This window comes from Oreochromis niloticus, linkage group LG5 (genome assembly GCF_001858045.2).
Source record: "Oreochromis niloticus isolate F11D_XX linkage group LG5, O_niloticus_UMD_NMBU, whole genome shotgun sequence".
NCBI lineage: Eukaryota > Metazoa > Chordata > Actinopteri > Cichliformes > Cichlidae > Oreochromis > Oreochromis niloticus.
Genome location: NC_031970.2, coordinates 36730070 through 36742799, shown reverse-complemented (window position 1 = coordinate 36742799; position 12730 = coordinate 36730070). Strand labels below are relative to the sequence as shown.

General features: G+C 41.9%; 1 protein-coding gene across 7 annotated transcripts in view; it reads right to left on the bottom strand.

Annotated features, from left to right (window-relative positions):
- LOC100712465 (copine-9) overlaps window positions 1-12730 on the bottom strand; it is a 223350-nt gene that overhangs the window by 60203 nt on the left and 150417 nt on the right. For 6 of the 7 annotated variants that reach the window (XM_025907541.1, XM_025907540.1, XM_019358580.2 and 3 more), the window contains 4 exons: window positions 6487-6562; window positions 6082-6135; window positions 5834-5895; window positions 4123-4169 (listed from right to left, as the gene is read on the bottom strand). In XM_025907541.1, coding sequence (XP_025763326.1) covers window positions 4123-4169; window positions 5834-5895; window positions 6082-6135; window positions 6487-6562 — 239 coding nt within the window. Of the gene's footprint in view, window positions 1-4122; window positions 4170-5833; window positions 5896-6081; window positions 6136-6486; window positions 6563-10816; window positions 10860-12730 lie in introns of those variants that run through there. The other variant, XM_019358581.2, reaches the window with a different exon arrangement.

Sequence of the window (12730 nt, the reverse complement as noted above, 5' to 3'; positions counted from 1 at the left end):
ATGCACCAGTCAAGAATAACATCCCCAAAAGAACCACAAAGCCAAAATGCATGTACAATTGATTTGAAAACTACCTTTCAGTAATTTCTTCTCTTGTTCAATATGTGGCAAAAATGCACCCCAACCCTAACTGTAAGTAGTTTGCTGGTGACCACTTAAGGTTGGATGTTGGAGGTTAAAGTATGTAATAAGCAAAATAGGTCCTCAGCAAGCTGTAGAGGTTTCTTTTCTTTTGGTTTAATAGCAAGCAGTTCAATGCTGATAGCATTTTGTCTGCTGGTATCAAGTATTAGTTCATAAACTTACATTATGGCCATTTACTGATTTCAATAGAAAACTATTAGACACTATATTGCCAAAAGTATTTGCTCATATGACTTCACATGCAGATGAACTTGAGCTACATCCCATTCTTAATATAATGTTTGCCCACCTTTTGCAGCTATAAAAACTTTTTGTTAACAACGTTTTTCATCCACACCAATCCTGCTGATCCATGACTTTATGGACTTTGTGCACTGATGCGCAGTCACATTGGAAGAGGAAGGGGCCATCCCCTGAAGCATTAAGCTTCTGTCTAGGGGCTGAGATCTATTCCTGAAAAACAACCCCACACCATAATTATGTGGGGTGCAGATTATATAATCGAATTATGTAAAGGGGAATATGTAATTATTGATTACACTTGGTACAATGCAGAGCAAGAGCAAGTGTCAATCTCCAGGCACCTGTCAAACCCAGCCAAGTACATCAGACTGCCAGATACAGAAGTGTGATTTGTAACTCCAGGGAACATATGCTGTGGCAGCATCCTTTACTCCATGCTTTGAATTGTGCTGAGCAGAGATAGGCAGTAACGTGTTAACGTGTTACTGTAATCTGATTACATTTTTCAAGTAACAAGTAAATTAAGGGATTACTATTGCAAAAAAGTAATAAGATTACTGTTACTTTCCCATAAGCATGCTGCGTTACTGCGTTACTAAACTGTGATTTTGTTGGTGAGAGTGTCTCATGACAGTGATGTACGACCGTGCAACGGTTGTGGCAGCAACAGACGTGTGCAGATCAACAATGGATAATATGGAGTGCGAGAGAGAGTACGACCATGCAGTGTTTAAAGCTTGGAAGTACTGACATTACCCTGAGTTAGGGCTGGGCCATATCATACCGTTCACGGTAAAACTGGTATAATGTTGGGCAATGATAAGAAAATGAAATATCGCGATAGAATATGGGTAAAACGCGCATGCGTAGTGCCTTTGTTTTCATACGCACATGGCGGAAAAAGCATGGCGGCAACGGAGAATGAGAAAGGTGAAAGCGGATCATTGAATGAAACGGATGAACCAGAATTGGTTTGTAAAAATGCTGCAACTTCAGTGATGTGGAACTGGTTTAGCTTTCGTCCGTCAGATACACAACAAAGTACAATTTTTTGTAGAGCATGCTAGCGGGCCGTCGTTATTACTAGGGATGGGTATCGAAACCTGGTTCTTGTTGAGAACCGGTTCCCACTGTTTCAATTCCTTGGAATTGTTTGCCATTTTTGCAAACGATTCCCTTATCGATTCCAGTCGCCTCGAATGACGTCACCACGTTGCGGAGCGTCATTTACCTGGCAGGGTGCCTAAGCGGCTCAAACGCTCAAAAGTTTGGTTATACTTTACGAGAACGGATGACAACAGGGCAACTTGCAATACTTGCAAAGTAGATATTTCATTTAAAGGAGGAAACACTACGAATATGCAAAAGCATTTGCTCACAAAACACGCGATGACCTTAAATGAATGTCGTGTTTTTAATTCCGCCCCGGACTCGTGAATCTCAACCCAGCAGCAGCGGTAACGTTTGCACGTCCCCTCCGTTAATACGGCAGGTAAATAATTAGCTAACAGTGAATATTATGTTAGCGCGATCTGCCTTATTACAAAACCTGCCATTACTGTTCGCTGCATTTAGGTGACCATGATGAGACAGACAGAGTCTGGCTGGCTCACATGCTGGCAGTTCTCGCTGCAGTCTACCGTTAGCGTCTCCTTTCAGGCCAGGATAGACAAATGTCACCGAGCAGTGACTAAGTTTGTGGTCAAAGGCTTGCACCCATTTGCCCCGATTTTCGGTAAGTGAATGTGTTTAATTGTAGGCAGGGACATTACTGGATATTCTTGTGTAATTGCTACAGAATAATTTATGTTATACTTTGTTATTGCTACAGAAGAATATTTATTTTATTATTTTACATTTACAATTTTCCCCGGGGACCCTGTGACACCCCATTGAAGAGCCGTAGGCTGTGGATCTCTTAAGATCTCACTGTTGGGTTTGTAAGGCCATGTTACTCCTAAATTTCTATCTTGTTCAAAGAGAAGATATAAAACAGTTCTAAGCTAATCGACCTTAGTGTTCTCCTTTTTTAAACAGAATCGATAAAGAATCGAATCGTTAAACAGAATCGAAAATGGAATCGGAATCGTGAAAATCTTATCAATACCCATCCCTAGTTATTACCATGTTTTTTTGGAAAATACGGCAATCCTTTGATTTTTCTGAAAATCGACAGTGCCTCTTTTAATCCCGAGCGCCTTATGTATGAATTCTGGTTGTGCTTACTGACCTCGAAATGATTTTATGTGGTACACTGTGCTTGAAAATCTGTCAAATGCTTTAGTATGACTTTGCTAAGCTACGAACCGCACCACTTGATGGATTGTCGGAGGCGGCACATTACAGCTACCGTAGGCAGGCGCCTCGCGGTGTGTTACGTACTGTGCTTCAACATAATATTACCGTATTGTGTGTGTATAATCTTTTTTTAAGTTTTGTGGATATTATACATGGTTATGCTGAGGACATGTCGGCCAGTTTCCACTGGAAATGCCTTTTGGTTAAACTGTCAGCAAGGAATTTGCATTTGCACTGTTACATTTTTATATAACTTTAATGCACATAAAAAACAGCTGCTTGTTTAAGTGAAAATACACTGATGGGTTTTTTTTGCACTAATAAAGTTGTGGAGTTGTAAAGTATTTTGTCTAGTGTCAATTATATCGTCAGTTATATTGTTATCGCAAATTTTCAAATGTATATCGTGATAAATATTTTGGGTCATATCGCCCTGCTCTACCCTGAGTTTGATTCTGTAATAAGTGACAAAAACATTAGTGTCTGCTGTACACTCTGAGTGGGAAGAAAACTTCTTTCTACAGCAGAAAATTAAACTTCAAATCTGAGCGAGCGCCGAGCACGCTGCCACGAGAATGTGAAATTAAAAAAAAAAAAAAAAAAAAATCACACAAACACAGGGGTAACTCCTGGCTTGGAGTCCAATGATCCTTTTATGGTTTGGCAACAGTGCTAAAACTGACAAATTGTGCTGTCAATCAGCACTATCAATCATGCCTTGTAAACACTAATTACAATACAACAATAATCTGGCTGCTTCAACTTAGTAAGTCCCATTAGCCTGATGGACTGATGAAGTATTTGAACAACCAGATTAGGTGTAATATTGCTAATCTCTCCTTATTTCTTTAACAGAGCTTCTTTCTTTGAGGATTTTTCAACTTAAAGACTTTGCAATTAGGAGTTTGTTTTTTTCCTGTCTGGCTGATAGGTGACTGTCATTGTGTTTCTTTGCAGGCACCTCTGTAGAATAACAGGGACTTGGTGTTCAGACTTTTTAAAAATGCTCCTAAGTGGCTAATCAAAAAGCAACTCTCAATGTGAAGGTCATTTTTAATGGACAATCAGCTTGTGCGCTATATTCTTCAGCTGGTCTATTATGTTATTTTTTGGACATATTCCAGTTTCCATACTTTACACAGAAGTATATATTGTGCATATGTGTTATGGTTGTGTGATGTGATGTGTGATGGTGACAGCATGATAGACATTTTGGAACATAATAGCACAAATAGTGTCCACATATAGACCACCACCAAGACAGAAAAATAATTGTGTAATGTGACAAAACTACTGAAATAGGTTTTTTTCCAAAGAAGGCAAAAAGAGTCTAACTAAAGTAAAAAAGCGACAACAAAATATTTTGTGGGCAAAATAATCTCACTGAACAGGTGTGTGGACATTTCCTGCATGCATTAAGATGAAACACTGTCTTACCATTGGATGCTGTGAAGTCTATGGCTACAGTGAAGTTGAGTTGTGTCCTGGTGGGAGATTGAGCACATCGATATCATTCACAGTGGAGAGGACTCCGTTTTGAGATAGTAGAACATCTACAGCTCTTCATGCCAGACCGAGAAACGTACATACTGGTCACCGGTGCCATTTAGAAATTGTAAGACATCTAAAGTCTTTGAAATCTAAAAATTATTAATGTATGTAGTATTGTTTTTGCCCATTGAATTCTTCAGCTTTCTGTAACTTACATTTCACAACAAAAACAATTTTTAAAAATGAGCTGTCCAGATTGATGAGAAAACAAATTCAGCAATATAAAACTCTAAAACAAAAGCAGTGAGGCAGCAGCAAACGTCTCACTGATGGTTTAAGAAACATCAGTGTTCAAATAAAGTGCACTACCTTGGAATTTCTTTCTTCCAGCCTATTTGCTTGCCTGATGTAACACGTTTATTGTATTAATATCACACAGTTTTTATGAGTGAAACGCTAGTTACTTCAGCTAATTAGCTTACGTAGTTAACAAATCAAAAGTTCAGAGTGTGACCCTGACGCAGCTGATGCAACTCAAAGCATGCTCATATTGGTCAACGTTAGAGCTGATGCAATATGACTTCATCAGCTACACTTGTCTGCTCTGCCTGATGCAATCTGTGGTTGTCAGTAAACCAACTAGAAGTACAGGGGTGAAGCACTTTCTTTGAATTACTGTGTATTTTCTTAAGCTTTTGCTTTAGATTTAGTTACAACAGCTGTGTTTAAGTTGTGCTGAGAAAAGTTAGCATAGCTGACTTTCTTGTGTTATGCCCTCTGCTTTTTGCCATTTAAGTTTAATGAGTTATATTGCATTTTTCTGGCATGTTGGGGGTTAGTTATTTACATGTTATGGTTTATAACCACAGCATTGTTACTGATGCCCCTTTTCCCAAAACATTATCTACCCGTAGTTTTATTAAGTAAATGTATGAGAAATACACTACATTGCTGAAAGTATTCACTCATCTGGCTTCACACACATATGAGTATAACTTGAGTAAAGGTCTTTTGGGAAGGCTTTCCATGAGGTTTATGGGAATTTTTGGCCATTTCTCCAGAAGCATATTTGTGAGGTCAGACAAGAGTGCCTGAATCCACTTTGCTCTGATTCATCCCAAAGGTGTCGAGTTCTTCCAGGCCCAGTTCTTTATCCATGTCTTTATGGAGCTTGCTTTGTATACAGTCATGTTGAAACAGGACGAATGTTCATGTTATGCCATGAATGCCCAGCTTGTCGCGCAAGGTGTCTTTTTTGTTTAGAATAATTGATTTAAGTAAGAAAAAGTATAACATCAGTCAAGGTCATCTTCAGTGACAACTCAAGTTCTCATCAATCGGGGGCAGACATTTTCTAGTGAAATCTGCTATTTTGGTTATCTTTTAACTGAACAATATTGCGTGCAGTGGCAAACTAAATGTCAGGTTCGACAAACAGAGCAGTGGGGATAAAAGAAGCTGTGAAGAGTCACTAAACTGTGACTCAAGAATCAAATGAGGGCTGATTTTTTTCACTGGAAAACCTGAATGTAAGCAAAGTGCGTAAACACTTTAGTCTAAGTTTATAACACATTGCACCCTTTGTACTACCTTTGTGTAATATTATTTGTGCATGTTTGACTCTACCCTAATGAAACATGACTGACTGAGTTCTTACCCTCCTCTGATGAAGTCGACAAATGTATACTCTGACTCCACTTTGAAAGACAGCAGGGTCACCTTTAAGATTGGGAGAAAGTGAAAGGGAAATGAGGAATGGGGAAAAATATCAAGAGAACCAAGAGAGGTTACAGACAGGCTAACGGCAAACATTATACATTTACTGGACCGATAAATCACTCCTGCTATGAGTCATCCCCATGAAACATGCGACAGCTGCTGACATGACACACTGACAAGTCTTACCGTCCCTGAGTTGATGTATTTCTTCTTTTTGCCTTTCTTTTTAGGATTCAACACCTTGACCACAAGAGCGGAAACATGAAACAAGCTTTTCAACAAACAAGTCAGAACACATTATATAGTCTTTCCTCGCATTTCTAAGCTAATATGAACAGGTGGCGATTTAATACTGTCCTCAAATAAAGGCTGGAATTCATAATACAAGGAATATTACTTCATGAATAATATATAACACTGAAGGAACTAGCTTTGTTGTTCCTAAAGCACTGCTGTGTTTTTAATACCACCGACACAATCAACAAAAAATAGGTTTTGGAGAAAATCTTTGGCACCTTTGTTGTTTTGTGACCGAAGTGAAATGTATTTCTTGTTGCACTCTGTCTTTTTTTTGTTTTCATTTTTTTTTACCTCATAGACATTGAACTGGCTTTGGCCTCGGGATAGTTCTCTGTAGCTTGTGGTGAACTCTCCAATAAAGTCATGACTGGAAGGGAGAACAAGATAAAAACAAATAAAACAAACAGTAACATGACTTTCTGTCCTTTTTTACAAAAAAATTATAGTCCTTTTGTTCAACAACATGGTGTCCAATCTTTTTTTAAGGATAGAACCGAAGTTTGCCCAATGATTTTCTTTCTTTTGAAGCTGTGAAATACAAATATAAATAGAAAAGGTCCACTTAACCAATGTGAAGGATTGCATGGATCTTCCCTTTGTTGTCTTGTATTACAAACTTATACAAAATAGTTGCAATTAAGTTGAACTAATTTAATGAGAAGTGCATCCTTTTCAGCTTCTATGATGTGGTATTTCTCACACATTAAACTATCCCAGATACCAAAAGGTGAGAGGCGGGGTACACCTTGGACAGGTCACAAACCTGACACAGGGCTAACACATAGAGAAAGACAGCCATTCACACCTATGGACAATTTAGAATCACTAGTTAATCTAACCCCACTAACTGCATGTCTTTGGACTGTGGGAGGAAGTGGAGAGAACTCCTACAAACACAGGCAGACCATGCAAATTCCACACAGAAAGACCCGGCCAGATGACGGAGTCAAACTCAGGACCTTCTTGCTGTGAGGCAACAGCCCTAACTGCCACACCATTGTGCTGTTCTGAATTAAATTAACTGTAGATATTTAATTTAACTAGGCTATATTTACCTTTTAAACCTTGCTGTCCTGTGCTTTAGATCACAAAGATTCAAATTAGACAAACAAGTGTTTTTACCAGCTATGCCAAATCTCCAAGGCAAAGCCCTATATTCCACATAAAGATCTGGAAAGCTTATCCATGCCTTCATTACTTTGAGACTAGACTATTGTAATTCTCTTTACATGGGCCCCCAATTCTCTCTCCTCCAGCGTTTGCAATTAGTTTAAAATGCCGCAGCACACCTCTTAACTGGCACCAGAGGGCATGATCACATCACCCCTGTTCTAGCCAATCTACACTGGCTCCCTGTTAAACACTGTATCGTTTTTAAAATCCTTTTGTATACTTTTAAAATTTTAAACCTGGCGCCCAGTTACCTAACAGACCTTCTCGACGTGTATAGCCCCAAGAGAGCACTCAGATCCTCTAACCAACTGCTCTTAGTGCAACAAAGGCCCCGACGAAAGACTAGAGGGGACAGAGATTTTGCAATTGCTGCACCCAAACTCTGGAATAATCTTCCTGTCGATGTCTGCATGTCAGATTCCATTCAATCGTTTAAATCACGCTTAAAAACTCACCTGTTCCATCTAGCTTTTGAAGCAAATTAGTTTGGACTTTCACCTGGTCTGCATTTGTGCTATGTAACTGTAACTGTAACTACAATTTTTTTTAATTGTTTTTAACTGTTTTTGTTGCCTTTTGTTGTAATCTGCTTTGCTACCTTGTGTGAAGTACTTTGATGGACACTGTCCTTTTCAAATGTGCTATAGAAATAAAATATTGATTGACTGATTGACAAAGATGTGCTTTTTTTTAAAAAAACAATTTTGCTCCAGTAACCTCAAATTTCAGTTCTTCTGGGGTTATATATTTTAGATTTGTCATGGCTAAAGTAGCAGGCGTGTGGAGTTGCAGGCACTGGCTTTGATGCGAGTGAGCTTTATTTTCTTTTCTTTTCTTTTTTTTTGCCTGTCCCATTTGGTTCTTCAGCCATCAGAATTGCTGTCTGAAGACCAACAAGGATACCCAATGGATTTATTTTGCCAAATGGATCATCGAGGCCTTGCCGTATTGGTCCATTTGATCGACCTTTGTTGTTATTATTTATTTTATTTTATTTTCAGTTGTTACAGACGGGACAGACATGACTGAGGGATAGGAAAGGGAGAAAGAAAGCGAGGAAGGAACAGGAAAACAGAAGGGAAGAGGGACAGTGAAAAAGGGCACTTAAAAAGAGAAAGAGAAAAAAAAAAATCTGTGCCAGAGTGAACCGAGCCGCAGGCCCAGAGGCCGGAGGCCCGAGGGCCCCCACGCCCCGGAAGAGGCCTGACCAAGCAACAGGTGCCAGGCCCCGCCAAGTAGCCACCGGAAGTGAGCTGGTACATACCTGAGCGCCCAGCCCTGGACACCAAGAACCACCAACGCACCGACCCCTGAGGGCATCAGTCACCGGCAGGGAGTGTGGTGAGGGGAGATAGGCCTCCACACTTGGAGGGCCTGGGAGTACCCAGGGAGGTGGAGTCTAAGACCCGACCTGACATATAGACACAGACAAACAGGCATACACAGACACAAACATGCATTCCCACCCTCATGCACACATATACAAACTCTCAGCACTCACCCAAAGTAAGGATAGACAAAAATGGACATGTACACACAATCACACTCCCCAAACAAACTCTATACCCCGGGTCCAGGTACCCTCGCCCCCAGAGGGGGAAACGGCACCTAGACCCAAGAGATGTTACCCTTCCCCCCGGGGTGGAGGCAAGCAGACCGCCCCAGGCTCCGCAGCAGCAGGGAGGTCAATCGGACGGCCAACACCTCCTCCCAGCCCCCGCCCCGATGGCCAGCAGAGAACGGGGGTGTATGAAGACCCCATACCTCCCTCCTCCCGCTCATGTGTAGTGTTGCTGCGTGTTGTTCTAAAGTGTATTTAAAATACGGGAGGGCATGGTGCTGCTGCCAGAGAGCAGCAGGTGTTAGCACGGCCCCTCCCGAGAATCCTCAATGTCTACATGGATTTAAAAATGAGAGGTGGGCACCGGCGCCAGAGGTGGGGTTGAATACACAGACCGTTCTCTGGACGCCGTTAACGTGGTCACCCTCAAGGCCCTATATATGTATGTGTTATGAGAGTGTGAGTAATGTGGATGTCTAAGTTGTGGAATAAAATTGAGGCACAGGTGGCCAGAAGGGGACAGAGGGGGGGGATGCCTCCCCTGCACCCTGGTGACACACCCGCACCCCAAGGCCCTACCTGTGTGGGTGGGTGTGGTGGAGCGGGAAGAGGGAGGCAGCCGGGGATGGGGAGGAAAAGAAGGGAGGGGCATCTTGCCCCCCCTGGGGCCAGCTCCCCCGCTGACCCCAGTAGGCACCCCCGTCCCCTGGTACCCACCAAGGCAAGGGAGCCCAGGCCCATCCAGACCGGGGCCTATGGCAGCGGCACCGCCAAGCCCCACAGGACCCGGGGCAGCCCACCCGACCCCACCGCAGAGGAAACTGTACCCACCCCAACATTCAATCATCTCCCAGACTACACAAGACAACAGACACCCAGGTTAGGTTTATTCTCCACCTCACCTATCTCTCTCCCCCACCTGCAGAGTGGACTCCTGCAAGGATGGAACAACCTCCCTGCCAGTTGAAGAGCCCCCCAGTTAGGCCGATGCACCAGAGGCCCCCTACGCCAGGGCTGAGCCCCCGTGCACCCACCCGCCCACAACCTCCGTGACACACCGACGAGGACCGAAGCCCCCAAGGCCCAGCCAGAGCCCCAGCATGGAGGTGAAGCACCCCCGAACCCCAAGCCCCACGCCTGCCCCGGATACACTCAGGGGCAGCCAGGCTACCAGGCCAGTAACCTACGTCCGCCAGCACAGACCCTCCCCCAGCCCTGCTGCACGCAGCCACAAGGAGAACACCCTCTAAGAGCGACCAGAGCCACTAACCAGGTTATGACCACACCCCCTGGGTTAAGCCCTCCAGGGATAACGTCCCTAGGGATTCTCCAGATGCCCTACGCCCGTCCCAACCTCCACATCAACCACAATAGCTAATGCGGGACCAAACCACGACCCCCACCCCGCTAGGTGATGGAGCCGATCAAAGGAGCCCAGAGGGAATGATCTAATGTGGTGGCAGAGGCTGTATCGAGACTAATGTGATCTATTAGATGGTTTCTATATTGGCTAGAATTAAGATTATTTTTATTTTTCCAGTTAAGGAGGACTGTTTTCTTGGCGATGCATAGGGCAGTAAAAACCATGTGGACTGTATTAGTTTCTGTAGTGACATCATCCAATTTTCCCAACAAGCACACTAAAGGGGAGGTTGGAATTTTACATTTCAGACACTTTGATAAGTCTTCACATATCCCACGCCAAAACTTCTGCACTGGTGGACAGAACCAAAGAGCGTGGATGTAATTGTCTGGTGTATTGCCTTGACAGTGTGAGCTTTATTTTCAAATGGTGAGTACAGACTTAAATCGGAGATGGGAAGGACAGAAAATAAGAAAAACCTAAACTGGGAAAACCTAACAAACGACTCTGAAACCATAACTCACAAAATGAAACGCAGAGTGAAACACGGGATGACACGCAGAGATAACAGAGACGGACGAGTAACAAGCAGAAGACAACACTGGGCTTAAATACAAGCTGGAGCAATCAGGGAATGGTCGACAGGAAGGAAACACAGCTGGGAGAAATCAGAGCTGACGAGACAAGGGGAAGCAAAACCAGGCACACTACACACAGGACAGGGACTATCAAAGTAAAACAGGAAGTACAACAGGCACACACAGACACAAGACATCAGACATGGCAAAAGGGAGGGAACACAGAGACACAGAACAGAAGGAGCTCAAAATACAAAACAGAAACCAAACCTAAGAACAAGAAAATCTTAACAAGAATTAATCTGAAACATAAGATAAGGATCAAAACCATTGAGACCACAGAAAGGCTTAGGGAAAGCGACATGAAAAGTTAAAGTTGGAAGAAGGTAAAAACTGTTTAAAATGCTTTTTCAACTTAGCATTAATCATGAGACGTCATCCTTCCTGCTCGGTTAGGTACTTCAGATATAATTTAGATTTGTAAAAGAAAAATACAAGATAACATCTTCATGAAACTGTGCTTATTTAGAAGGTGGCTAAAATGCATCCTAATCCTAAGTTGTTGGCCACTTATGGATGTAAAAAGGTTAAAGAAAATTGTACAGTTCACCTGGAGTTTCTTTACACATTTTGCTAGGAAAATGGGAAATAGGTGCAAAAACCCAAACCAAGGTTTTCTAAACCTACAGTAACCAAGTAGTTGTAAAACCTGGCAGGAATAATGCTGGGAATTCTTGCGTTTTGGGCTTTTAGATAACTATTACAAATAATGTAGCTTTTGTTGAACTATATGAATGAGAAGCCACTGGCCTATGGTTTTGTTTTCTCAAATGTAATTATTTTATTGGTCTGCCCTGCACTTGCTGGATATTAATCATCCTGAACTCTGCAAGACAAAGACTAATGAGGTCTCATTTGATTGTAATATTCCAAAAAATAAGGAAAAACAGACATTTCAGCTTTTATCTGTGCAGAGGAAAGTTGACATGCCTTCCACCTTATGCCCAGGTTTTAATTAAAACTTAACACTGACAGAAAGAATATAAAAGGTAGTTACACTGTTATAAAGTTCTTATGATACAGTTAAGAAACACTTCATTATTGATAACCACTAGGTTATTTGTTTGTTTCATTTATTAAATTGGAAGGGAGGCTCACTTAGACTGCATATATGTAGTGGCTCTAACTTTTGTGCTGCGTAGCTCGTTATTCAGTATCTGTTTTAATTTTGTAAGAGTGTCTAGCCTCAAAGCATTCCCTTTCTTTGTCCCTGTCACAATAACAAGTCATTGGTCGATAGAGATATTTAAGAGATATTTTATCCAAAAATGTATTATGTGTATATATTTGTCATTGTTATGTTTCTGTTTTGACAAAACAGAAACATACTGCATCAAAGCCTAAAAGAGAAAACTGAGTAAAGATGCATCAGAATTACAGCCTGATGAATTCTGCAAGACAAACATTTCCTTCAGGTTTCCTTTTTTCTCACAAAAAGTGAAAAGAGAGACAGAAGATAGAACATAGAGAACAGACTGAAAATTAATTTTCAGAGTAAAATTTGTGGAAAGCAGCAACATGAGGTCAGACAGCCTGAAAACACCCACAAGATATCTGCAAATTAAGCCCCACATGCATGGACAGGGCTCCTACAGTAGCCAGCATCTGTGATGAGATGGAGAAGCCATGTATACCCTGACCTCCTACCCACTTAGCTGCAACCTTTCACCCATAAGATTTCATTCATTGCCCAGTGTGTGCCAAGCAGGTGGAGCTCTTCACTTGTTCTAATAAAACGCCTTGGGTCAGAAAGAATAATGTGTGACATTTCAGAGCCTCCGTGTGGAGCTGAAAATTAAA